Below are 27,786 nucleotides of genomic sequence, written 5' to 3'. Positions count from 1 at the left end.
ACCTGAATCGAATCAGATTTTAAGCAAGGAGAGAACATTTCAAATCTTCGTAAAGGGATTTGGCAGCTTCTGAGACGTAACGTTACACTGGAGTAAATTTTTGATTCCGAACAGAAAAACTGAGTCAAGTTTAGTTTGGTTTTTCTGAGAATTTTTATCACAATAGTACGTTCTCCTTCACATGTCTGATTTAAGGCACGTTTCTGAGGACATTGAATGGTTGGCTCGGGTAAGTACAAAGACGCTGTCGTTACAAATTACTAGATAATTTGTTAACGTACAAACGTAGGTCTATTTGTTATTAGTTTGAAGTTTTCGCACCCGCGCAATCAATGAATTATGACCTGCTAGATGAAAAATTATTGCTTTTGTTAACTTATTATGTTTTGGTTACAGTCCAAGGTGTTAAAACCTGTCAAAAATTTGAACAACAAATTGTAGTAAAACTTAGATCGCTTGGGATTCGCTGATTCAGAATAGTCAGAATTTAAGGGAGCTGGCCTTTGAGGAGATCGCGGTGGGTTCCTTGAACCCAAGGTTAAGGAGATCAAAATATGACGAGGTTTAGTCGCGGGTTCGAAGAAAATGTTATTTAGATGACAATGGTTGAGGGTGAGGAAAACAAACCGGGGAAGGTAAGAGCTTTAATTCTCTTCAATTTGCCAATTCAAAGCTCAAGTTTTTCTGTTACTGGAAGCTTCCTAGATCCTACGGGTAATGAACCTGTCAAGTGGGTTTTATGACAGTCCATTTGGTTCCTTGGTTAAATGATCATACAATTTGGGTTATAATAACAACTAATTATTGCCTGCTGTCAAACAAATTGATAAGTCAAGTTTGGCGGCTGGATCCATTTTGCGTTTTAAACGAGTTAATCGGGTTAGTTCAGAATCTTGTTGGCGTGGGTTCGATCAAATGCATTTCCAAATTGTCAAATGTTTTCTTTGTTATTAAGAGAAGTGTGCTCTAAACTGATAACATAATACTGCTGGGCTCCATAGCTCGACAGAAAAGAATTTTAATCGGCCAAACCTCGAGTTAATTATTATAAAGATTACTCTTATAGAGAAACCTGGATCACTGACGCATGGGTGGAGCGATTATAATTCGAATATCGGGATTGCTGTGGGTTTTTTTTACCTTACGGGATGAGATTGGTTAAGAGAAAACACGCTTCGTTCTCGACCTCATCACATGCCAACGAAAACCAATCACTCCTGATTTCCATCGTTTGACGAAGCAGTTGAGTGGCTTTCTATGGGATGTAATTATCTCCTTTTTAAATTTACCTTTGTTCTGGTATGTTTGGCCGTTATAACTACTTTGGTTTCTCGTTACGACGCCCTCTCCATGAAAAATCGGTCTAACACCTCTTCACTTGACCTGTTTAATTTGATAAATCACGGTGGACCTGTCGTATTTTGATGATACATTGACCTTGTGGCGATCCATATTCATTACTCCTATGCAAGTGGCGCTCGATCAGTAAGGCTTGTCAAAAAACTCACTGACTGCAAGAATCGGTTATTATCTCATTTTGGAGCAGAGCCTTTGGCTTTGATTAGAAATGCTCAAAGGAGCTAGTGAGAAATCAGTGTAGAAACAGGTGAATAATCACATATGCAGTGAAAAGCGAGAGACCAAGTTGTGATTGTTCCAAGTTTCCATCAGTTAGTTGAGATGGCTCAAGTTCTACAGACCAATTACACAGTATAGTGATGTAAGGCCAATGCTAATCGGAGCGTGAACTTTTGACGCTCAATTGAAAACGGTAATTAATAATGAAAAAGGAAAAAAAACTGAAGTATGATTCATTGCCCTGCACAATCATTAGTTTGTTTCAGATCTTGTCTCTCAAGTTCTTATGATATGTGGGTCCCTCATGGCGGTTGCAAACGGCTTGATACCTTCTCTGGGAGCCATGATTTATGGAAAACTTACTGACGAGCTTGTCATCCGCGAAAACTGGAATTGTACTCTAAACGAAAGCGTTACAAATTTACTGCTAAGGAATGTGGTGACCTTGGAAATGGTTCAGCCCCGTGGGTTAACAGCTATAAATGCCACAAAAACAAAGTCTGTTCAAGTTATAGTAAACGAGACTGGAATTAGAGTGAAGGTTGTTGGTTTGAATGGAAGACTGCAGCATAAATCGGCTCTTGATGAAAATAATGCAACATCTCCTTCAGTAGTGCTAAACGGCACTGCTTTGAACGGAACAAAGTTGATGGGAATTATTGTCATGGGAACGCGTGTTGAAATGGTTAAGTTGAAAGAGAAAGCGTTTTTAAACGAAATAACGAAAGAAGAAGAAACAAGTAAAGCAAAAGGAGAGGAAATCATCGGTCATTTTAATGAAGGAAAACATGAAATGAAAAGTCCTCTTAAAAAAAATGGGAAAGAAAGTCATGTAAGTTTCTTTTATTTCAAACGTGAGGCTGACATTTTCAGTAATCAATTAGGTTACGCAAGTTCGAAAAAGCAATTAATGGAAGAGGGCTTTGGAAATTCTAGGAAAACTAAACGAGAACTTGAGTCTTATGGAAAGAAAGTTTTCATCGAAGGTAAAACTTCTAAACCTGTCGTTGATTCTCAATTGGATTTCGAGAAACATTTTGTCGGCAAGCATGAGGAAACAAGGAAAACATACAAGCCTTTTTCAATGGAAGCATATCGTAGAGAGAAAAGTGAGTCTAAAGTGAAGATGAATTCCGATAACACAAGAAAAAAAACCGAGAGGAACGTAATTGACAAGAAATCAACAGTACAGCCGTCAAATAGAACAAACAGAGAAACCAATCAAAAGTTTTCCGATGACGGCATTAATGTTGGTCAAGTCCAGAGTATTAAGAAATTACCTGCGGCTCCCACACCCACACCCACAATCCTACCTGAAACAAATAACGTAAACTACACGCTAAGAAACATCACGAGATCTTGCCGCTTGATACAGGACAGAATTGAGGAGAACATGAGCAAATATGCTCTGTATTATGTTTACGCCGCCATTGGAACCTTGGTTTTTGCATACGGACAGATGGTGATGTGGAACATAGCTTCCGAGCGAGGGGTTAGAAACTTGAGCGAGAATTTAACCGATTCAATGATGGACAAGGACCCAGGATTTTATGATACCAAGATACACGAAGGCGTGGTCAACCTACAAGGCCTCACGTAAGTAAAAGACATCTTGCAACAGACCCTTTTATAATGAAAATATTGCTCAAGCACTAAAAAATCTCATATTTATACATCTCATGATGCATTTAGACTGGAAGTCACGATTCACTCCAAAGAGGGAGACGGGGGTGGGGAGGGATTAGAAACTTGAGAGTCTCTGGGAGGAGGGGTGTTAATCAAAGCGTAACATCAAGGGTTAAGCACTAAGGTTTAAGGTATAATGTATTTATATTAGAATAACTTCTGACTATTTTTGTTTGACAGAGATCCACAGGAAGCTATAAGTCAAAGCGACTTGAACGCGCTCAGCGGGGGACTAGGAGGAGAAATCGCTTACATGATTCAGAGTTTGTCGAGTATGTTGTCGGGATTTCTGGTCAGCTTCGTAGAAAACTGGAAAATCACGTTAGTGATGATGGCTGCTGGACCTGTGCTAGTAGCAGTTCAGGGAATAACCGACAAGGTAAGGTAGAGTGTTGATCCACCTGATGTCGACCTATTTCCAATTTCACAAGTGGACTTTGTGTAGATATAACGGAGGGTCTTAATACGGTGATGAAATTTACGGATAAACGTTATTCCATGGAAAACGCGCACGAACGATTTACTCACGAGTTGCAATGCATCAACTGAAAAAACGAACGAGTGGGGTAAGTGGGTAAGTTTTTTGATGCTTCAGATCGAGTGAATAAAAATCGTTCAAGCAAATATTTTTATTTCATACATACTTAGATTTGCACTGTGAAGTACAAAGCGAAAGACTGTGAAATCACATCGTTCGTCCAATCAGAGACACGAACGATAGCAATTCACAGTGTAAATCATGGTAGGTAAATGAAGATCTTCGTTTTCGCTGGTGCGATGCTGATTTTATTCATCCGCCATTTTTTAAAAGGTTCAAACATTTGTCATGCAGCAGAAGGAAGAGTTGATGAAACGCGCCAGTGGATTGGCCAGGAAGAGCATGGGGTCGATAAAAGCGGTGGCGTCATATGCCGGGGAGAAGTTAGAGAAGGCTAGGCAAGTAAATAACAACACATGCTCAAATGAACTGAGCCCCTGATATTTCAATTCAAGGAAGATAATTTCGCTGCCAATCGTTTGTATCGAGCCAATAACCTTTTTCAGTCAGTCAGGCTGTCAAACGGTCATTCAATCAGTCAGTCAATCAAGAATTGAAAAACCCAGGTGATCAGGCGGTCTGTCAATCGTCATTAAACCACTCATCGTCTGTCAGTCAGTCACACAGTCAATAGGTCAGTCAGTCACTCAGTCATACAGTCAGTCAGTTAGTTGGTCAGTCAGTAAGTCATTCGTCAGTAATACAGTTAGTCAGTCAGTCGTCAGTAATAAAATCAGTCAGTCAGTCATTCTGTCTGTCATTCATCAGTAATTCAGTCGTCAGTAATAAAGTCAGTCAGTCAGTCATTCTGTCTGTCATTCATCAGTAATTCAGTCGTCAGTAATAAAGTCAGTCAGTCGTCGGTAGTACAGACAGTCAGTCAGTCAGTCGTCAGTCGTAATAATAATAAATAAAGTCAGTCAGTGAGTCAGTCGTCAGTCAGTCAGTGAGTCAGTCGTCAGTAATAGTCAGTCGTCAGTAATATAGTCAGTCACTCAGTCAGTCATTCGTCAGTCATACAGTCAGTCAGTCATTCGTCAGTAATACAGTCAGTCAGTCAGTCGTCAGTCGTCAGTAATATAGTCAGTCACTCAGTCAGTCAGTCGTCAGTAATATAGTCAGTCACTCAGTCAGTCAGTCGTCAATAATACAGTTAGTCGGTGCCTCAGTCAGTTAGTAGGTCAATCGCATAGTCAATCCAAACGATAAGTAAAAATGACATTTCCCTCATATTTTTGCATATCGCATTGTATCCTAATTCCTGACAACGAATTGTCTATAGTTCCTTGTTCATAAAGCTTTGTTAAACTGCAGATATTCTGGTAAAGTAGAAGCAGCAAACAATCTCAATAAACTCAAAAGTCTCATTCTTGGTGTGCAAAAAGGACTCACCACTTTACTGGCTTTTGGTTTTCTCGGCTTGGGTTTTTGGTAAGTAAAAGTAGATCAAAGTGAAGACAATGTAATACAATTTTTTCTTGACATGTGTTTCCGGGAGTGGTTATATGAGTCAATTTTTGCTTAGGTATGTACCGCTGGTCTGTCAGAACCTCTACCCCATTATAAGCTGTTCTTTGGTCAGTTATTAACCCCATCTTGGTCACTTTTGGAAAATGTAATTCTCGCCATCCCAACTTAGTGAAGAACGGAATGTTAAATATCAAATATTAAAACAACAGCACGAAATTCATCGAAAACTTTTTAAACCACGAATCTTTCCATTATTAAATTCCTACTTACAAGAAGTTTTTTAACACCAAAAATCCCGACCCCATTTTAATAACTCTTTAAAAAATGCAAACCTATAATAGTCAATCCAGTCGTGAAGATGCGACCCCATCCAATGGACTCTGCTTTTCAGTTTTTTGATACGGAATAAACTTGAATTTTTTTGGAACCTATCTAGGTATAGTTCTACTCTACTACCAGGTGGAAGTATCACTCCAGGAGCTGTGATGACGGTTGGTCATGTTTTAACTTTATTGCTTTTAGTTACTGATTACTGATTACTGATTGATTAAAGATTGCCCGTTTATCTGTGTGTATGTCTTTTCAGCTTAACCATGATGACCATCAATTCTCGACTGGATAAATTGACACATTGTAGAGCTATGATCAGTGAAAAAATAATTGTTCATTTTATCTCTGTAGATATTTATGGCTATCATCTCTGGTGTGATGCAAATAGCAGGTACTGGAGAGCAACTTGAAGATATCGGTGACGCCAGGATGGCGTTATCATCATTGCTTGGAATCTCAGAGGTAATGAGACAGGTTCTAATACTCTTATGATATTCACTACTTGAGATGTCGCATAGACATTTTCGTTTCAGGACTTTTCGCGCGCTAACATCGCTCGAAACGCGCAGGCTACGCACTAAAGAGAGCCTCCACGCAAGATACACAAACTCAAAGAAGATGTGGCAAAGTACCCTCTGAGATGCCGCACAGAGTTCACGCAACTTTCCATGGCGATGCATGGCACTACATTTGGAGCAAACTAATGGCAAGGTTTTTATCTTCCTTCCTAGACCGATGAAGACCCCTTTGACAAGGCCACTAGTCAGCTTGACACAGTTCTTGGTAAACTGGATGTGTTTAACGTGTACTTCCATTATCCTTCTCGACCTGAATATCAGGTATGTCAAACAAGGGTATACTGTTCGTCCGAAGTTCTTTCGTTAATTGCAAAAAGAGAGATAAAAGAAAGAAATTGTCGTCAACTGCTTGCGTAACATCTCAGGTCACCTAAATGGATTTTTCTTTGAACGATTTTCTTATTTTTGACTCGTGTTTGTAAATTGAAGAACACACGAATTTTTCTCTTACTTTATTGCACAGGTCCTTAAATCCATCAATTTCACAGTGGAAGAGAATCAGACAGTTGCTCTGTTAGGAGACAAAGGCAGCGGAAAGAGCGCGTTGATAAAATTGCTCCAGCGAATTCATGATCCACAAACCGGGAAAGTAGGTTTATGAGTCTCAAAAGATGGCCATAATTCCCTTTTCAAAAAACCTTCTTTTTGTCTCTGCGCGATCTGAAAGCACTAATTTGACGTTTCAGCCGTTGAATTTCCCGCTCTGTTCGCGTTTTGGCTTGACATATCTGTCTTAAGTATACCGGAGACGTAGTGCGCTTGAAAATGTTTGGTATCGGTGTCGGACATTCTAGATTTTAATGTTCGCGGAGAAATACCACTTTTTCTTGCGTAAATAACGTCTTTGACCTTTTTTTCAGGATTGTAAGTAAAGAATTATGGTTAAGTGAGCAATCTTAATTCAACGTGGGAACCTTCTGTGACGCATACATTTGGCATCCAACCCAGAATAAGTAGTATTGTTTTAATGAATCGTACGGCCCCGCGCGAAGGTTTTTTGATAAGCTTAACCTTATGCTAACCTTATCTTCACATTACAAGGTCCGACTCGACAGGCAAGATGTTCGTTTTCTTGATCGACGCTGGTATCGCCGGCAAATTGGCATCGTCCACAAGAAACCTGAGTTTTTTAACACGTCAGTAGCAGATAACATTGCTTACGGAAAAGGTGAAGCCACTTTGAAAGAAATAGTGCGCGCTGCAAAGGTGGCTGGGGCGCATGAATTCATCTTAACTTTGCCACACGTAAGTGAAACAAGTTATTTTTCAAACATTTCTATGACGTAGAAAATATTTCACTGGTTCTGTGAGGGCATGGTATGAAGAAATCCAAAGAAACGAACTCCAGGACTTCGGATTTGGCCCTGCGATGTTCAACCACTGAGCCAGGGCAAACGATGGTGAACTAGGGAATATGCAAGGCTCCTATATAACATGCTGTCTGTATACTGCTGAGATCAGCAAAGAGGAAAGCGTCAAAGCTCTGAGTAAAGTATAAAAAATAGTCAATGTCTTATGCTCTGAAAATTAGACGACCGTGCCAAGAGTTTATCACCTTCCTTATTCTGTTTTCTGCAAATGGAGTAATAATTCCATCAAATGATGGAGGAAAATTATTTTGCTTATAATCCAGGGATATGCTACGGTGCTAAGTGATGACGGATCTCCGCTGACTTCTTATCAGAAACATTTAATAGCGTTGGCACGGGCATTGATCAGAAATCCTCGGATATTGTTGTGGGAGGAAGACTTGTCTATCATGGACAACTTTGCCCTTGATGCTTTGACAAACTACTTAAACCAAGTACGTGCCTTAATATCAACTTTATTTCTACTCTAAAGTAAACACCACAGTTTTAAAAATCAAACTATTCACGCGCAAACTTGGTTTACTTCTTGAAGCTTTCCCTTCTACTCTCATAATAAAATAACTTGTAACTTTTCTTTACAATATCAAAAACACGAGTTGCCTGATACTATACCAAACCACACTACCTAATTTACAAGGAAAGTATAGAAGTAAGACGAATCAGATGTCAGTAAAAATGATAGCGTCAATAAATATCCTGTTTTATTCTCAGCGTGATGGTAAAATGGTTTTTTACAAAGTGTACATCGTACCGCAAAGACCTAGAACTAATTCATTAGATATCTGCCTTAGCATGAATTATAAATTCCATATAAATGAAAATAAAGGAGAGTCAATCAATACTGGGTATGATAGGTTTTTCCTTCTCAACTTGTTATATAAAATGTGGAACGTTTCAGGCAAGGCTTGGCCGCACCACGGTAATTTCAACCAGTCACGTGTCCGTAGCGCGTATAGCAGACACTATTGTTGTCCTTCATAATGGTGAGATAATCGAACAGGGGAGTCCCAAGGAACTTATGATGTCAGGAGGGGCATTCAGATATCTGGCTGCTTTACAGGTCAGTTGACTTAAGTTGGGTTTTATGCCAGCTTTCTGTACCTAGAGTTACATGTTCCTGGTAGTTCTGAAACATTTTCCCCCTTTTCTCCATGTTAATATCGATAACCAGAAAGTTGGACGATGCAAAAAAAGAAAGAAAAGGAAAGTTGGTCAAGTCGGCCTACTTCTATGCGTTGTCACGCACCGCTCCCTTACGCGACATTTCAAAGAACGACTCGGTGCAAAGGAGGCTGTGGTGTAATCTCTCTAGGTCTCTAAAAGAAACTAAGGAAATATTTAATAACTTACGACTTGTTAACTTAAAGACACTTAAACTGTTCCTTTTTCAGTATTTTGAATCTCAGACGCTACACCAAGAGAAATTATTGAAGACTGGTGAGACAAGCCTCTCCATCGTATTGTGCAGTTTAAGAATTATTTAGGATCTGAGCTCAGGTAAAATTTTTTTATGTGATTTACAGTACCAGTTGCATCGGAAGTGTCGCTGTTTAAGGATGGCATCGAAGAGCTGGAATCTGGTTTGACGCAGACCCAAGAAGAGACTACAGAGCAAGTGAAAGGCTTCGTATCCAAGATCCGGCACATGATCCAAGAAAAGGTGACACAAGTTCTTGATTCAGCTAAAACAAATAAGTAATGATCTTTTGTGTGTGTGAAAAAGGACACGATGATGTGAAAGTGAAATCTTGAGCGTGTTTTAGTCGGCCAAACTACTTGCTTACCTCCCACCTAACTTTTCTCTCTTTCTCTCTTCCTCACTCCTCCCTTCCCTCGCTTCCCCCCTCCTTTAGCTACCTGTCCAGCTGCCCCGTTGCATGTACCTACGTACCCGGCTGTCTGTTTCTTAGTCTTTCTGCCTATTCTATAACGTAATTGCCTAGCTTCCTACCTACCTTAACTACCTACAATCTTCTCTGCCGCTTTCTTTTGAGAATAGATTAAAAGAGTAGTTCTGCGTTCAATCAAAAATTTTGAGAGCAGGGATGGCACAGTGCGAAGAGTTCCCCTCGCCCTCCGCTGTAGCTTGGGTACGATTCTTGCATCCGGTGTCACATGCGGGTTTAGATTTGTGATTGGTTCTAGTCATTTCCTCGAGGGTTTTGTATTCTTTATTCTTACTCGATCCGAAAACAGCGAAGAGCCACCTGGTATCACGACTAAAGAAGTACAAATGTAATCCTATTCTGGCGGGCACAACCGAGATCCCTTCTATATACAAAATATCAACACCATTTTCTTTGGGAATCAAAGCACTTATTCTTCGTTTCCTCTGTTAGTTTATATAGCAACGAAATATAGTGAGAAGTTATGTGGTTTCTTGTTTTTAATAACTAACTAATATTTAAACATCGCATTTCAGTTAAACGAAGGAGAGGCTGCGTACAAAATGATAAGAATGCAGCTTCAAGACCTACCACTGTTGTTATCGGGGGCTCTAGGAGCAGCCATCACAGGAATGATCGCCCCGGGCCTCTCGTTTCTATTTGGAGAGATACAAAAGGTGGCTTTCATACACAGAAGAATATGAACTAAGCTTATTTGTTCTGGCTCTCTCCTGGAAAAGCTACATATGTTAAGGCGCTATTAATTCTTTACAAAACTGCAATACAATACCGTAACACTATATCACTGTTGATATTCCAAACTGGTTTGCCTAAAATGATATCTTTAAATTTCTTTTTGAATCATACGTTTTGATTCGTTTTAAACGGCACATTGCTTTTTTTCTTTGTAGTTTATGAATGATCCTCTAAGAGTTGCTCGTGAAGGACCCTTCTGGGCGAGTATGTTTGTTTTACTTGGAGCAGTAGTAGGATTTGGTGGCACGATCGAGGTAAGAATCTCTTTTGCTTCGCAGCGGCAATATATCAGAGACGGAAAATATTGCATGAACGCTGCAGGTAATAGACTAACTGCTTATCACAATAGTAAATCAGAAAAATGAGTTTAACCGTATTTTTGATAACATACGGAATATGAGGGCTGCCGTCAATCAAGATGCAGAACACTCGAAAACGGGTGCAAAGTTTCATTGGGCTGAAAAGGTCAAGCTCTGAATTGTCATGGAAGGATTTCGATCCATTTTAATTTAGAATCGCAATTTTGGCTCTGAGAATCAGAATTCGCATGCTATAGAAACGTGTATTACTGTTTTTTTTTCTCTCTAAATTAATTCTTAAGTTCATCTCAAGTTATTTTGGTTTTGATTCTGAATAAAACTAGACATTGTTTTATTCATATATTACATAGTTACAGATTTCTTTATACTTTCAATTTCAGAAATTTATGCTCACCTTTGCTGCGGAGAAGTTAAAGACACGACTCCAAAAACTGGCCTTTGAAACAGCAATAAACAAAGTAAGGGTTTAATCTCATTTCTTTCTAAAATCACTCAAGACAAAAAGGTGCTAACGTGTGTGATCTCCTCAATTAGAACTCAGTGCCTCAGAATTCAGAGATGGGTGACGTATTTCCTGGTGGTGGTGGGCAGATTCCCCATTCTACAGGTTTTGACCTCCCATTCGTTCCTGGCGTTCCCACACAGCAGTTTGGAATTCCCTCTCAAACGTTACCAACAGGAATGGATGGATTGCCAACCTTCCAAATTCCTGGGATGGGTGATGGCCTTCCTCTCACGCCTGAATCTGGAGGAGGGTTAGCTCAGTCTAAGGGAAACCCCTTCGTAGCAGTTCCTAGTGTTGGAACGCAGCCGTTTGGAATCCCTTCTCAATCATTACCCTCCGGAATGGAAGCTCTTACGTCTGGTAGAATCCCGGGGATGCCTGATGGTACATCATCGATATTTCCTGGATCAATAGGACCGTTTCGTGGTGAACAGCAGTCAACGCCAATGAGCTCACCCACTGTTCCTGGTTTACCTTCAGAGCAGTTGCCATCTCTAGGAGGGATTTCTTCCGAATCGTTATCATCAGGCTTGCAAGGACGACTGTCTGAACAAATCGCAGGAATGGGTGATGTATCTTCTGTATTTCCTAGAGCCAGTGGGCTGAGTGTTCCTCCTGTACCTGGTGTGCCTTCAGAACAATTGCCATCCTTTGGAGCAATTCCTCCCGAGGTTTTATCATTAGGCATGAAAGCAATTCCCTCTGGCCAGATTCCACAAACGAGTGACGCATACACACCTCAGCCAATGGGACTAAATCTACCTTCTCTTCCTGTTGTGCCCACAGAGCTTTCACCCTCACAAATACAAGGTAACATTCCAGTCGAGTCAGTCCACAAGGAGTCAATCCTGTGGATTGGGACTTGAACAAAGACTTCCCAGTAATTTGACACAGCTTAGTCCAACAGGAGTGACAGAGCTTGCATTAAACAATCCCCAGTTGCACGTTTCTGGCTTAATACCCGGCTCATTACCGTTTGCAGGGATTCCAACAGGAGTGGCATCAGCCGGAGGAGTGGTACCTTTACCTGGTACACCCATGGAAGGTTATGGGGCATTCGTACCCGGCTCGCAGATTAGTTCTGGTGAGGTGCCTCATGGAGGTTTACCTTCCACGTATGGTGTTGTGCCAGCTGGAACACAATATAATACGAACAACGTGCCTTCATTTGCTGATCAACGAGGGATTCAAGATTTAGAGGGAATAGGGCTCCCCCCAAATATACCAAACCCACGACCAGATCTATTGGTGAGTTGCAAACCACTTGAATAATTCGATATGATGAAATTTCCCTCTTAATCTCAGCTAACCTTAAGCCTTCATTTAAAGACCTAAAATTTCTTTTCCTTCATAATTCAGGCACGTGTAGCGCGCCTGTACATCTTTGAAAACACTAGCACTTTGTGTTCAAGTTTATCTTTATACAACTGAGGAATATGTAGAACTTGGGCAAGCGCTTGAAGTTAAGAAAATTGAAAGTAACGGCCGCTTGAAGTTAAAAAAATTGAAAGTAACGGCAATAGCTTATTTCTATTTGCCTTTAGGTTTTGCCAGATCCACAACAGCAAGCGGATCAACTCATGAGCCAAGTTGAAAAGGATGTAGAGGCAGCTTTACAAAATGTGAGTGTCTCTTAAAAGCTGAGGTTGACATTCCTTAATCTAATATAACCTGTTTCTCCGTCAGCCTTGCTTAGAATGTTTCATAGAATAAAGTTTGAGATCACTGATCGTCGTTGTTACGGTAGATTTGATTTTGTTAAGGTATCAGAGCAGAAGTGTCCGAGATACAATGTTAAAATATTATAATGACTTTTAGGGCATCAATAACTTGTCATGTTGAAATATCTTCAGCCAAAGAACTAATGTAATTCTTTAAAATCTAGCTCTTTTAGTGTTTGTGTTCTTAAGCCACACTTGCGGAGAAAAAGAAAAGTGTGTCCCAAGGTTCCGTTTGCGGTGAAAAAAATTTGATGGAGCCAATTGAAGAAGATTATCCTGCCTAGTTTTGCCGAAAATTGTGTGTAGAAACGGATGGCTGCACGAACGTACAGCCGAATTGACACACACAGAATATGTGCTATGAGGTACAATGATGCTCTCGCTCTATCAGTCTATAGGAAAATACCTTGGTCCCAAAGTACAGGAGACCATTTCGTCAGTATCAACGCTCGGCATGGCTCTTTACAACGGATGGAAGATGACCTTAGTGGTGCTTGCTGGACTGCCAATAATTGGGCTGGCTAATCGGATTCAACAGAACGAAGCTGACGCCACGGTGGAACCAGAAGGGGTCGAAGCAGTAAGTGCACCATGTTGATGCAGATCCTCTCTTCTATTTAGAAAGACATTGTGAGTACTGGCTTTCTATGTCTCTCTATGTCTCTATTAAATTACACCTCGATATTTTCTCTGGTTGTGACTGCAATGACTCTGACTTTTAAGAAAATATTTTGCTGTCTCAAAAAATTTCGAAGTAACTCCTTTTTTCACATGTTTTCTGTAGAAAGTTGCCAATGCATAATAACAAATTTGCTCTAAAATGTTAATTACGTGGTATTTCTACGGACAGACTCGATTTAAGTCAGTTCTCGAATATATCTGAATAAATTTTAAACAAAAGGCCCTTTTGCTCATCGTTCCATTTTTCTCTTTTCAATCGTAGCTCATGAAAACAAGCTTCAAGAAAATGGAAACAATTTCCGCCCTTGGAATGGAAAATAAATTCGCGAAGAAATACAAGGATGCAATCTTCGAAAAATATAAGTAATAAATAATACTTGTGTTCCTAATCTTTACTTACTTTTCGAAGATAATGATATTAATCATCAACTACATTTTTTTGTAGCTTACAGCTTCTGTTGTGCGGTTACCAAAAAATTTTCTGAAAGAAGACGCACAATAGACCATAATCATACCCTCAGACCATAAAGCTTAGTTTTCGTGCTAATCTCTTTGCAGGCTCTCTCTCTCTTTTCTTGTAAAACAAGTTAGCAGAATTTAACTTTTAGTAATGATCTCTTCGCCTCAAAAAGTACCCTATTTCAAACCTATTACGCCTTCAATCTGAGGACACTAACTACTACCTATCACCTTCATTGTGTCCGAAATTTTGACTGTATTCAGTTATCATTGCTCAACCGTTGACTTTCCTTTCTCACAGACAGGCGTTGAAGAAGATTATTGCCAGTGGTTTTGCTTTCGCTTTGGGACAAGCTATGGTGTTCTTCATTTACGCAGGTGCACTTAGGTTTGGATGTTACCTAATCAGCATAAGGGATATGGCTGCCATTGAAGTTTTAGGGTAATTTTCCATTTTGTTCTTGTCACTCCTACTAACTTATTGTCAAGTGGTACAAGCCGTTATATAGAGAATAATACATGGGCGCGCCTAGATAAGGAATTTCTCTTCGAGTGTTTCACTCGATAGCTCACGAGTGAGCGCTGCGAACGAGTGAGATGTCGAGTTGAACACGAGAAGAGAAATTCCATATCTACAAGCAACAACAAGTATGTATTATTTTGTTTATCATATAAACACAATAGCCCTTTACTGAAAAGAAAATCCGACTTCATTAATGAATGAAAATAAATGAATCGGCAATCCCCGAATAACAATCGTAGAGTGGTGCGTTGGCGCTAACTCTTAAGATGGAAAAAATGCGTTGAATCATGATTACAAAAACAACAATGGTCATAATTTTCAATTTACAAAATTCTTATTTACTGACTCTTTCCTTACCGACAGTAGAAGTCTTTCAGGTTAACGGCCAAAATCGGCCTCTGGTAAATCTTCCAGTTGTCAATTTTCATTCCCAGCCGAGAGAAATGCTAACACCAAAGCCACTGAATATGTAACTTTCGGTTTTTCTTTTAGTATACTGATTTCCTTCCCCTTCTAAGAAATTTTGAACCTCACAGTCTGTCAGCGATACGGATTTTTTAGTGTTTTAGCCGCCATAAACAACTTGTACTGAGAATTGTGAAGGCCTTGCTGTTCATATTTTTCAACCTGACTTGGTGGTGCCAAAGGCGAGTGATGTGTCAGCAGCCGATTGGCTATATCACCACACGTGAAAAAATACGATTTTTTTTCACGTGTGCTGTTGCAGCTTTTCTCAGAGCTGGAAATCCCGGTATAACACCGCAGTTTATGTGATAAAAATATTTCTCCTTTTGTTTTAGAGTGTTAATGACTGTACTGTTTGGTTCGTATGCAACGTCAAGCTCACGAGCGCCGTCCCACGCGCATGAAGAGAATGAAGATTCGCTGAACAGACTCTTTGACGACGAGTCACTAGACGTGCAAGATCACATTGGTGACAAGTTGGTGAGCTTTTACAATGATTAATTTGTGAGTTTACCATTAGTTAATGAGGCTTCAATAATCTCTCTGCCTCGTTCCTTTGATTTGCAAGTGAACTAAAGAGTTTCCAACCGAGATGTCATGCATGAAAGTTAAGAGATGCTTTAATAAAAGGAAAGAGTTGTTCATGTTTTACCAAAAAAAAGATTTTGTAAGGAATCACTTAAATATATGAATAACAGAAAAAACGGGCGATCAAAAGTCTGGTTATTGGTATCAGAAGATTTTGAAAGTTGTTAAACTAAAGTAATTTTTCACGCAGGATGAGGTTGAAGGAAACTTGGAGTTTAAACATGTTGAATTTCCAGATCCACTCCATAACGACGCTCCGCTACTGAGCCAGCTGAGCGTGAGGGTCAGCAGTGGACAAAAACTGGCTATTGTTCAACTGGACAGCGATAAAGTGAATCCGTTTGAACTCTTATTGGAGCGTTTCTTTGATCCTGTCAAGGGAAACTTGGTAAACATCATAAGTTCATTTTACAGTTTACAATAAACACTTCTCTAAACGATGTAACTTTGCCTCATATCTTGTATGGAGCTAAAAAATTCCATTCAGTGATCTTCTTTCAACAAAATGTTAGTTATTTGCTTTTTTGAACGCATCATCGACAAATCCCGTCCCGCGCCAGGCAAACAAACAGTCAAACAAACAAACAAACAAACAAAAAAACCAGCAACAAGAGCGACAGCACAAAAGCAGATCTTAAAAGGATAAACTGCCTTATTCAATGGACGCAGTCTTTGATCTTGATTAAAAACATTTTCTTACGACTTTATCATCTGTTGTCTTCATAAAATGGACACCTCTATTTTTCTGAATGCGTCCCTCAATTAACTAAGCTTGCTCTGTAGTCAATGGTGTATACTAAATTCTCCTTTGCCCCCGCAGCGTCGTCTATCATATATTATAGCGATTAGGGCTCGTTTGCATATACGTTTTTAACTCTGCATTCGTTTTAGCTTTTAGATGGAGCAGATATTCGCAATCTGGATCTTTCTTGGTTACGATCCCATCATGCAGTAGTGTCCCATCGATGTTTCCTGTCACATTACAGTATTGCTGAGAATGTTGCTTATGGCGACAAAGGAAGACTCGTGACACAAACGGAAATTGAGGACGCTGCCTATTCAGCGTATGCACACGAATTTATCGTGGATTTGCCAAAGGTAAAGAACTGGTCAACTAAATCGTACAGATTGCTACATTTTGAGTGACAAATACTTAGAGTTGATCTTCAAAAGAGAACAATTGTTTGCATTCGAGCCAATAAAATAGAAGGCTAAAATAATGAAGCAGAGATAAAAGAAAGTGTTCCTCCCTATATAAGCACTGTAAAACATCAGTTCTCCAAAAGTCTTCGGTTAGCATAACTAAATTCTTTTAATTTTTTGCCAAACTTTGAGGAACGTGGTATAGCAACGTCTGCGTTTCTATCGTTGATAGTGATTCATTAATTTCCTGATTCATTGATTGTAATCATGTAAAAAGTAAAGGTTTGAAAAATAGCTCCATATGGAGATAAGTTATTCATTTTTCAACCTTTTCAATGGTTCGTTCTCGCTGTCTGTTTTAGAGTTATGAAACAATTCCTGATGAAGATCAAATCAAATTGAGCGACAGTCAGAAACTAAGGATCGTTATAGCACGGGCAATTATCCGAGAATCGCCAATCATCATTTTAGATGAGCTGGAAGAAGAAGATCAGGTATTATGATTATATTTAAGGAAAGAGATTAGAACGAACGACTGTTGGATTATGCGTTCATCTATGCGTTCATCTATTGTCCATTTTTTCATTCAGTCATTCATTAACTCAGTCGTCCACCTATGTGAATCACGTAAACAGTCAGTCAATTAGTCAGTCAGTCCTATTACCAGCCAGTCAGTTCCTTTGTCCGGTTGTTCATACTCAGTCAGCCAGTCAGTCAACCAGTCAGTCGTTCAGTCAGTCTGCGAGCCAGCCAGTCAGTCGTTAGACAGTCAACGAGCCAGCCAGCCAGTCAGTCAGTCTGTCATTCAGTCAATCAATCAGTCAGTCAGTCGGTCAGTCAGTCAGTCAGTCAGTCAGTCAGTCAGTCAATCGGTCTGTCACTCAGTAAGTCAGTCAGGCATTTAGGTTATTCAGTCAGTCAGTCAGTGAGCCAGCTAGTCAGTCAGTCAGTCTGTCATTCAGTCAGTCAGGCATTCAGTCAGGCGTTTAGTTACTCACCCAGTTGTTCAGTCAGTCAGTGAACCAGCTAGTCATTCAGTCTGTTAGTCGGTCGGTCAGTCTGTCAGAGAGTTGGCCAGTCATTTAGTCACTCAGTCAATCAGTGATGTTTTCTTCCCAATCTCGCGGCGTTTTCCAATGAGTTTCATGACTGCCTCAGAAGTAAAATAACACGATGAATTGACCTATTTTGGTCCGCAGGCTGTGACTGATGCCACTGATATCCTTTGCCGAGATAAAACCTGTATCATACTCACAAGACGGAGACAAACAATTGAAACTGCAGACTACATTATTCTTATTTACCACGGGCGCATACTTGAACAAGGAAGTTTGAATGACCTTCTGGAGCAGAGACGCTTGTTTTATTTATTAACAAATTTAGCAGACGCTGACGAGTTTTAGGTGGCTTTTTGTATATTTTAAGACGTTGCTAAAGCGAAAAACTTTTCTAACTTTATGAACGTGTTTTATATCTTTTTTCCTGAATTAAAATATATAAAGATCAAATAAAATGTTAGACTATGTTTAATCATAGTTATGATTTATCAAAGTTCTTCATGCGAAGCACTTGTTGTCTTGTTTTCTGCGATCTTTTCTTTCTTTTGTCTCAATGCTGCAACTCGGTTACTCCTGGGCATCTCAACTTGTAGGCATCCTGTGGAAGAAGAAGACAATAAATTTTATCAAGATTCTAACTGAGATGTTAATTGCATGAAAGTAGCCTTGTGCCGGTGGTTAACGAAATAAATGGTAATGTACGTCGCAACTATTTAAGGGAAATAAACATACATACCTTTGTCGTCTTCAACTAAAACTCTCCTGGCGCAGAGCCATTTGGTCAAGTCACGAGATTGCGCCTTCATAAACCAATGGATGAGCAGTTTTTGCGTCTCCTTTAACATTTCGTGGCACTATATCAAAGGAAAAATGGAAAAAAAGGTTGAGAATTGTTTGCTTTCGCTGTTGGTCTCTCAACTGATACAGGTAGTCGCGTGTGTGTTGTCTAAAGCTAGTTTGTAAGCTGGTAGATTTTAAGAGATTAACCACTACTAGTTTTGATTATCAGAATGTCGGGACTATAGCTGTATGTCAATGTCGCTTACACTTTGTACAGGAAAAAACGTATATTCATGTGTACATAGACAAAGCACGATTTACATAGTACAATGAGAAAACAACTGATATCAGCAGAGAATATCAGCTGATACTCTCTCGATATCAGTCATTACGACAGAGCACCAACTGCAGAAAAAAAAAATTCTAATTTATATTAGAAGAATGTTTTAAACCCTGAAATATGTCATATTCACATACAATTAATGTAATTCAGTTCTAGGTAGTAACTTAATAGAAGAAAGTTACCAAAGTTAACGTAAATGCTATAACTATAGTGAATTTAACAAATGAAAACTTTTACTTACTTAATCAATTTTTTTTTACAATTTGAATTTGGCGCACCTGTTCCTTGAGCCGTCTTATTTCGCCTGTTGGATCATCAATGTCCTCTTCTGGCGTAGCAAACACCCACTTTTGAATTCGAGAATCTTTTGTGATCTCTTCAATTTGCTTGCGGAATATACTTTTTACTGAAAACGAAAAAATCCACAATGTTGTAGGTATTAAAGCCTTGTTTGTACCCTTTGTTGTTCTTTACTCCAGAAGCTATCTTCAACCATTATGTTCAACCAATCTTGAAAAAAGAATCCTTATCTCTCAAGTTCACCATTAGCATTCCGTGTTCATTACTTACCCTTGTTACTTTTGCTTTAAACTTTAATTTTATTTGGTGTTTTCTGACGAGGTCTTCGTCAAATATTCCTCTACACTTGAACTAGAATTTCGGAACGTAGCGCCTTTAAAACCTATACACCGTTCGCGTCCCACAAGCGGCTTATCTGTGGACTGCAAGCGCAATCTTATCGTTTGCTGCGTGATAGCTAAAAGTTTTTGTGAGTCACGAGAAACTGGTCTTCAACACGATATATATCTGTAGTATTATTTTTATGACTTCCTTCGCGTGATCAATGAACTTTAAATTGATAGAGAAAGCATTGAAATGAATAGCGACTGACTGAAAAGGATTGCAAGGGTGTAATCTTTGATAAACTAGTGCACCATTCACCTATAAATTAGGAATTTACTTACTATAGGTACTTCTAAACGACTTATGCTACAGAAACTGGTGCAAGGTTCGTCAGCTTGCTGAAACAAGCCCGCATTTACACTTAAACTCCTCCTTTTGCCAACATCAATAACTCAATATTGCATGCCTAAGCCTCTCCCCCTTTGACTATAGTTTTTTTACGTTTGGAACGGTACTTACCTCCCCGTTTATATCTAAAAGGAACCTTTGCTCTGACGCTGTACTTCGTCATTGCGTCACATATGTTCTCCGTAACCCTCAACATAACTAGTTCCCTGTTATGGAAGATAAATAAAAAATGAAGGCTGTCTGGTGTTAAAAAAATGGTGCATTACGATGAGAGAGATCTTCGTTCCCTCAAAGTTCACAAATATCCTTTTCTTATTGTCTGAGAGGATCCTTTTTGCTTACTTTAAGATGCACGAATAACATACTGTAACAAATGAGCTAACAATGAGTTATTTCAATCATAAATAAGAAATATTTCTTACTCTTTGTAGTAAATCGGAGGCCTGGTCTCCCGGGGTTTTCTAATCCTTGCAATCTTTGTAAGCTTATTCTCAACTTCAACCGCCAATAGTCTACAAACTTGAAAAGAGTACAAAGTATTACACTCGCAATAACAAGCATTCATTATTTCCTTTGGGCAGCTTCGTTTATTTAGACTCACCATGACATTTTGTTGGAAGATGCTTGGCTGTTTCTAAGTCTCCTTCTCCCCCATCATCGCTATCATCCTCGTCATCGTCATAATCATCGTCTTCGTCTTCCTCCGAAACTTCTTCGCCTTCATCCAAGTCTGATCGTCCGTTCTTTTCACGTTTCTTGTCGTCTTGCTCTTTTATCGTTACAATCGATTCTTTTTTGATTCTAATTCCATCGATAATTTCATACTCGTTCTCAAAGTCTTTAGCGTATATTGTAGTCCATAGGAAAACTAGAACAAAAGCCGTGCAATACCTCGAAGATAAACGCATTTTCCATGCACACTTCGGTGGAAATAGCTTAAAACTTGTCGAGGATTTCTTCAACGAAGTTTTGTTAAAGATGAGTGGGCACAAAGGAAATAAAAAACTAAAGACGGATTGTGACACTCAATCAGTTGTGCGAGTTACGGTTATGCTGTATTGGTAGCAAGCGAAAAAAGTTTAGATCGTTGACAATCGTTGAGGACGTTTGTCTCATTCATTGTTATTTATCGTGGCACAGTGCCATTGTATAATTTGTTCTATTGTTAATCGCTAATGTATGCAATGAGACAAACCATTTAGTGTTCATAAAGAGATATCCTTCCACTGAAACTCGAATGCTTTAAAAATGATTATTCACCGCCAGTTTCTCCGTTTGCAAAGAGAAATCATACTGCAGTATTCTTCAGTGACTAGTTATTTTGATGGATTTAAAGAAAGCGAACCCGTTGTCTGTGCGTGTTACAAATGACGTGTCGCAAACGCAGCTGGAGCCAGTCGGCTGGGTAAACATGAAGATCGAACTATTCCGTGTGGAGAAATAATGACACTTTATTCTTTCTAGAACCTGAAATTTGAAACACAACTGAGTTTCTATTCAAACGCTGAAGCTTCATGTTTTATTTGTAGAATATAATATATAAAATGAAATAAGACAACTTTAATTAAACGGAAAAGTAAAAGGACTTTTCTAGTGTTTCTACGATTTTTTTTGTCTCAGTTGTTTCGTATTGTTCCCTTTTTCAGTAATTTTTTTTTCATATTGTGATATATCCTCCTCCTTTGACTCATCGCTTAACAAAGGTTTTTAAAAAGCATTCTCCGATATTTCACCAATAACTTTTTAAAGGTAAACTTTTACAAGGAAGTTTTGGAGCGCAGGTGTTCCTTGAGAAACGTTTTTAAACTGTTATATGATCTGTTTAGAAATAATAATCTCTGAAGCTCCTAAAAGAAAACTTTGAAGCTCATTAATAAGCGGAAATAATTAAAACGCATGAAAGTGTTTGCTCAGCTGTTTGTGTTACATTGAAAGTTGCTTAAAAGAGCCAATCAGTAGTTCACAGATAGCATAATCGCTTACATAAGAAAACATCAAATCATAATACTGATATAACTTTCGAACATTAAAATTAAAAACATTGCCGAAAAAAATCCACACAATTTTATGTGGACCAACGTTTGTGAAGGAAAGGGGAATCGTTTTAAAAGTGCTCATTCTTGTTTCAGAATGTATTTAACGGCATCACCATTACTTTTTTCAAGTCTTTATGTCTTGTTTGTTATACGGAACATATTATGCGAGGAGAGGATAAAAGTAGGACCTGGAGCAGATAAAGAGAAGAAAATTAATCCATATATTACAAAGTTTCACCAGGGAGCTAATTTAAGACCCACAAAATGCCAAGGTAAGCAATGTTGTACGTCTTAAACAAGATTGTAAAATTAAACTCAGGTAAAAAATATGACGAACAAAACTTGATTGCTACAATTAACTGATTTAGCCGTTATTACTGTGGAAATAACTACAGTATATCTTAGTACCTCATATCGGTTAAAGTTGTGTGAAAATTTCAAAATAAGTCCGTTTTTAAACAAAATCTTTGACTGAATTGTTTCTCAAGTTAAATTTTAAAAAAAATTTAAAATTAAGCCACACGTAATTCTCTTAGTTTTCTGTAGAGAACATTTTACCGCATGGTTACATTCAACTAGGATCTGAAAAGCTTGTGAGATCTTTCTATCAGTATCAGATTTGAACGACTCTCACATCGCATAATTATCGTCGTTAAACTCTTTTAAAGCTCTGGTTTGTAGCTTTTAATAGTATGGTTTACTTTTCAAAGGCCGTTTTCACAAAATTAACCTTAGTTTGAAATCTAGCTACATCACCTTGCTAAACAGGTTTTGAATTGACACATGAAAAGTAAAAGAACATTAAGGATACCATAAATTGCCGCTCATAAGCCCTTCCTCCTCTCCACTTATAAGCTGCCCTGGTTATAGGCCCATCTACCTGAAAACAGAAAATTCGTCCGGTCATAAACCCTCCCGCTCTCATGTCTTCTTTTAGCTTTTCTTGTTTACTCTGAGAACTCTCTGCGACATCAAACAGTAAATTTGAAAAATTGTTACGGAACAATAAGTTCATTAATTATTTTTGATTGTGAAAGACGAACTGCGAGGGAAAAGTACGTCTGAACTTCCGTTTTGTTATTTTCCAGTTGGTTTTAATTCTTTTCTAAATGTAGTAAAAAGTATTGGATTTACTGTGACATATTGAAGCCTGATTAAAAACCAATGAAAACAAAACCCATTTTGATCAGCATTTCTATAGCTCGTTCCGAAGCGCTTTTTCTATTCCTGTCATACGTGTCCCCCGCAAGTAAGCCCCTCTGTTTATTATCCCACCTATGAACCCCTACGAAGTTGTATGAGCCCACGGATTATAAGCGGCAGCTTACGGTATTAAATAAACATATCTATTTTGTTTCAGTGTGTCGACTTCTTGTTACCGAGTTTCTAGAGCAAATGAAGAAAACGAATCGTCGGGAAGATGTACCTCGAGGATATTTACTTGAAGATCTAGACAATCAGGAGAAAAGTATCCATTATGAAAAATCGTGAGTTCTTCCTACCGCGTACAAAACCCCAACCCCTTTAACTCCTTGGTGTGATTCGTATGTAAACTCTCCTTAGCATGACAATACGTTATTCTGCAAACAGTTGATGAGAATAGACAACTTTCATCAGCTGAAAGATTTAACCCTCATAGAACACCAGTTCTCTCAAATTAGTGACGGGGAAATGTTCACCAGCTTGAGAGGAGATATGAGAATCATATCAACTGAAGGGTTCAATGCGCTACCACCCTGTTCGTGCATCTCGACAATATTAGCATAATATAACATGTCCAAGTTGGCTGTTTCCAACCCGTGTCAGCTGACCACAGATATCTTATCACGTGTATTTCATCCTTTAAGGGAGCTTCGTCTCTTGGACGTCTTGGACAATTTGTGCGAGAGAATGAAACTTTACCGCGCCAGGCCTGGTCCTGAATTTCCTTACATTAAAGGAGGTTTGTGACCCAGTTATTTCATCCGAACAAAATTTCAAAGATACTTTGTACAGTATTTAGAAAAGAAAATTTGACGAGAACCTTAAAAGGAGCATGCATGTTTTGTAGATTCCATCACTGTCAGTAAAACTTTGTGTTAGACTATTGGAGGACAGACGCACAGATGACGTCAAAAATACAACACTTTACGTCATTTGTGATCTACTAAAGTAACTGATCAAACACATGATAACACGTAATCTATTTATTAATTAGACAATCGGACCTGTAAATTCTATCATTACGAGCGATGTAGCTGTCAGGGTTAGACTTGCAGTTGGAATACGGCATAATAATTCTTTTTTATTTTTCAGCTAAAAGTCAACTTCGAGAAGTTTTGGAAGATATGCAAGAGAAATCAAAAGTTAAACTTAACTACGAGCTACCGGATGAAGTCGTAGAAGACTACACTTATGAAATGGGGAGACTCAAATTCAAGGTAAACAAGTTTCGCCTCCATCTATTCAACCCTTTCTGCCTTTCCTCCCAGGCTAAAATTCTTATTAACTCAAATAAAGGCCGTTTTTCAAATGGCAAAACTTGCCAGTCAAACCGCTCTATCCACACACTGAGCGGAGAAAGTGTTTCAAACGGACGAAGTGGGTTCAGGTCGAAACAGTCTGTTTTTTCTTGAGTATTCGCAGAGTGTATTAGCGTTTTGAATCCCCAATGAAGAATATATGGCGTGTTTAATCTTCAATCATTTCTGGCATTTGGAACACGCAGAGGACACATCTCACTGGCCCTCGGGCACAAGAAGTAGTCTTTCGTTATCTATTGACATCAGCGAGGAAGTGCTTGTTTGATTTAGGAGGGGGGTGGGGTCGGGTTATTGGGATTGATGTTGTATTTCAATTATCCTGTTAATTATCAAAAAGGAATATTTTTTACCATTTTTACCCAATCAAAAGCCGTTTTCAAACACTGAGTTTATTTCATAAAGGATTCTATTCAAGAACCTATCGTTTGGGAGATTTATCTAAATGTGTTACGTTTTCATAAATGCAAGCTATCACTTCCATATCAATCGCGATTAAAGAATGGGACGTTCAATCGGCACTATTTTGACATTTTTACATTTATCGAACGACGTTTTTAGTTCAAGTTCAGTTATCAGGGTAAATATGAGCCAAGGAAAGTAAAATTAGGAAGTTCCAGTTCACTGAGGTCGAGTTAGCTGATAATAAATGAATGAAAAAAATGGGATCAAGTCTAAGGGACTATCAGCATTATCATTATCATTTTAACAATTATTTTTGATTAAATATTCTCTGATGCCCTTTGTTTCTCAGTGTATTCATATGTTGGAAAGCCATGAGGATGATATAACGCAGTGGTACTTAAGTAGTCTAAAGGAAAATCTAATGGACTGGCTGTGTGTAGAACGAATTCTGGACGAAAATGAACAAGGTACGTATTGTTTTCAGCTCCCAAATATCGAGATTATAGTCGATGAATAACGGTAATGGATGCGTTATTTCGAAATCGAACGAGCACGCAGCGCGAGTTTGATTTGAAATCACAAGCATAATTTCATCCCAAAATTGCACCTACTCAGTACAATAACCACTTTATTAAATTCATTTGAAATTACAAAATCCAGTCGCTCAAATACAGGATTTTTTAGTCTGCACAAATATTTTGTTGATCCAGTAAAAATGTTTGCAAAAGTTGTCTCTCAAATCTGTAATTTGATTGGTTACTCGATTGGTTACTCAAAACAAGTAGATTTAGAAATCTGACTGGTTTTTGTGTTTAATAAAGCTTTCTCATTGATACAGCCACCTTGCGTTTAGGGCAAGATATGACGCAACTGTTGACCAATCATAGCACGCTATGAATGCAGTCTTCTTCACCAAATAGACACGCAAATTAATCAACTTAAATATAACATCAGAGAATTGTTTTGGACCATACTCTAAATCTAGCAAATTTACCAGTGATTGGAAACTTGTTTTCTACTTTGATTTGAAGTGAACAAAAAGGAAGGCCTGCTCAGCCCCGTGAGAGATTTGAACTCTCGGCCCCTGGTTTACAAGACCAGTGCTCTAACCACTGAGCTAACGAGGCGGCCACTTGTGATAATGCCAGGATTAATCATTATTTACAGCCCTGGGGGAAGAGGTGGAGGGGGTTGGAGGAACTTGATGTGATCCCCGAAAAATCCTTAGACGATGATTAATGTTTTCAGCTCCCAATTATTGAGATTACAGTTGATGAATAATAGTAATTGATGCGTTTTTTCAAAATCGAACGAGCACGCAGCGCGAGTTTGATTTGAAATCACAATTATAATTCTATACCAAAATTGCACTCCACCAGGAGGCCAATAACCACTCAAATACAAGTTTTTTAATCCGCACAAATATTTTGTTGACACAATAAAAAAATTTGCAAAAGTTGTCTCTCAAATCTTGTAATTTGATTGGTTACTTGAAAACAAACTTAAAACAAGCAGATTTAAAAATCTGATTGGTTTTTTGTTTAATAAAGCTTTCTCATTGGCTAGGAAAAAGATGTGATTTAGAGAAAAAAAAATGCGATTGGTAAGCAAAGCGCTTATTAGATTCCAAGGATCTCGTGATTTCAAAATGGATGTAATGAATAAATAAAACCGATAAATCAGTGTTTTGTTAGCAAACAAATTATGACCCAGTACCCAAGAAAATCAAATCTACATAGCTCAAGATTGGCTTCTCATAAAATGAATCCACATATGAATTGATCTGTTGAAAAAGAGAGAAACAAATTTCATCTTATGTTGGATAATTGTCAGAAGACAATTTCTAGAATCAGGGCCTCAGAGGATTGATCAAGCCACCCTGCCTTTAGGATAAGATATGACGTAATTGTTGGCCAATCACAGCACACCATCAATGCAGTCTCCTTCACCAAAAATAGACACACAAATGAAAAAAAGTTAACACAATATCAGATAATTGTTTTAGACCATACTCTAAATCTAACAAATATTTCAATAATTTGAAACTTTTTTTTTATTTGAAGAGGACAAAAAGGAAACTTGCCCAGCCCCGTGAGAGAATTGAACTCTCGACCCCTGGTTTACAAGACCAGTGCTCTAACCGCTGAGCTAACGAGGCGACCACATATCACATTTGTGATCCCCCCATAATTGTTCGAACCCTACCTTCCCTCTCCCCCAGCGAAGAACAATGACCCGTCTTTAAATAGTGATTTCTTGAGAACGGGATGTAAATTTATTCACCACTTCGACGGTTTCTTCGGAATCAACATAAGAAGCAGCTCCCAGTTGGCTTGTTATGTTAGCTGGTGGAGCGCTGCACTGGTATCGCAGAGGTCATGGGTTCAAATCCCGTACGGGCCTGAATTTTTTTCAGGCCTTATTTTCACTACTAATTGAGTAGTGTTCATAACTGCAAGGATCGCTTTGAATTAGCCTGTTAACGCATATTTTTCTTTTCCCAAGATTGCCTAAATGCTTCAACAAATATGCCAGAAGATTACTACTCATTCATACAGGATGACAAATCTACCATACCAGCCCCTAAACCAGACATACCAATGAGAGATGATAAGCGCTGGGAGTTGTAATCAGACTGTGTGAGAGTTGAAGAATATGGGAAAGGCGCACCAAATTGAAAATATGCCGTTGAGGATGACCTTTTAAAGCCAAAACGACTTTAGTGATCGTCCATCCAAGTTTTAGCATATAAATAACGTCTGATTTTGTTACAAAAATCGTACATCATAAGGCTGTCCCGATTAAACGCAAATATTGCAAATAAAATTTCTTACAAATGGTCTTCTGAGTGGGAAAATTCAGTTAAAACGCGTGTTAAATGATGCAGTATGTACAGCCGAGACCGTAACAATATCGACAACCAGCAATGGGGATGTGATTCCAAATCAGAGCGAAATTATTTATGGTTATAAAAATCACATAAAGTCTGTAGGAGGGATCCACCAGCTAATTTATG

The 27,786-nt window shown here is 38.7% G+C and overlaps 3 protein-coding genes and 2 non-coding genes across 7 annotated transcripts; 2 read left to right on the top strand and 3 right to left on the bottom strand.

Moving 5' to 3' along the window:
* The first annotated feature begins 57 nt into the window (after nucleotides 1-57).
* On the top strand, nucleotides 58-18,293 carry LOC113676562 (ATP-dependent translocase ABCB1). Of its 3 annotated transcripts, none has more exons than XR_016179631.1 (28): nucleotides 58-229; nucleotides 1,835-3,174; nucleotides 3,445-3,643; nucleotides 4,076-4,200; nucleotides 5,117-5,233; nucleotides 5,709-5,763; nucleotides 5,954-6,064; nucleotides 6,334-6,441; nucleotides 6,644-6,769; nucleotides 7,222-7,425; nucleotides 7,814-7,984; nucleotides 8,449-8,610; nucleotides 8,942-8,987; nucleotides 9,074-9,210; nucleotides 9,973-10,113; nucleotides 10,348-10,446; nucleotides 10,893-10,970; nucleotides 11,047-11,827; nucleotides 12,000-12,265; nucleotides 12,562-12,639; nucleotides 13,130-13,368; nucleotides 13,682-13,782; nucleotides 14,180-14,320; nucleotides 15,202-15,346; nucleotides 15,645-15,842; nucleotides 16,346-16,552; nucleotides 16,960-17,091; nucleotides 17,797-18,293. XR_016179631.1 is itself a non-coding variant. In XM_089181896.1 (28 exons), the coding sequence occupies exons 1-28, from the start codon at nucleotides 182-184 to the stop codon at nucleotides 17,998-18,000; spliced, it is 5,709 nt and encodes a 1,902-aa protein (XP_089038022.1). In that variant the 5' UTR covers nucleotides 58-181. The 3 variants fall into 3 exon arrangements, 2 of the variants coding, with proteins under 2 accessions (XP_089038022.1, XP_089038023.1); XM_089181896.1 differs by having other exon boundaries at nucleotides 13,130-13,318; nucleotides 17,797-18,000; XM_089181897.1 differs by lacking the exon at nucleotides 58-229 and adding an exon at nucleotides 395-635 and having other exon boundaries at nucleotides 13,130-13,318; nucleotides 17,797-18,000.
* LOC113676563 (protein canopy 4) lies at nucleotides 17,928-21,235 on the bottom strand. The gene is made up of 6 exons (XM_027193232.2): nucleotides 20,412-21,235; nucleotides 20,233-20,329; nucleotides 19,922-20,016; nucleotides 19,057-19,184; nucleotides 18,392-18,509; nucleotides 17,928-18,253 (listed from the first exon to the last, which is right to left on the bottom strand). The coding sequence occupies exons 1-6, from the start codon at nucleotides 20,716-20,718 to the stop codon at nucleotides 18,144-18,146; spliced, it is 855 nt and encodes a 284-aa protein (XP_027049033.2). The 5' UTR covers nucleotides 20,719-21,235; the 3' UTR covers nucleotides 17,928-18,143.
* Nucleotides 21,236-21,808: 573 nt separating this feature from the next.
* LOC113676535 (protein canopy 4) lies at nucleotides 21,809-27,610 on the top strand. Its single transcript, XM_027193203.2, has 6 exons — nucleotides 21,809-22,118; nucleotides 23,207-23,333; nucleotides 23,694-23,788; nucleotides 24,142-24,266; nucleotides 25,120-25,237; nucleotides 27,276-27,610. The coding sequence occupies exons 1-6, from the start codon at nucleotides 21,878-21,880 to the stop codon at nucleotides 27,398-27,400; spliced, it is 831 nt and encodes a 276-aa protein (XP_027049004.2). The 5' UTR covers nucleotides 21,809-21,877; the 3' UTR covers nucleotides 27,401-27,610.
* On the bottom strand, nucleotides 25,825-25,897 carry Trnat-ugu (transfer RNA threonine (anticodon UGU)). The gene has a single exon. It is a non-coding gene; the product is annotated as a tRNA-Thr (tRNA).
* On the bottom strand, nucleotides 26,856-26,928 carry Trnat-ugu (transfer RNA threonine (anticodon UGU)). Its single transcript has one exon. It is a non-coding gene; the product is annotated as a tRNA-Thr (tRNA).
* Nucleotides 27,611-27,786: the final 176 nt, after the last annotated feature.

This window comes from Pocillopora damicornis, chromosome 9 (genome assembly GCF_964200805.1).
Source record: "Pocillopora damicornis chromosome 9, jaPocDami1.2, whole genome shotgun sequence".
NCBI classification, from domain to species: domain Eukaryota; kingdom Metazoa; phylum Cnidaria; class Anthozoa; order Scleractinia; family Pocilloporidae; genus Pocillopora; species Pocillopora damicornis.
The sequence above is the reverse complement of the archived record's forward strand: the minus strand, read 5'-3'. Positions and strand labels throughout refer to the sequence as shown.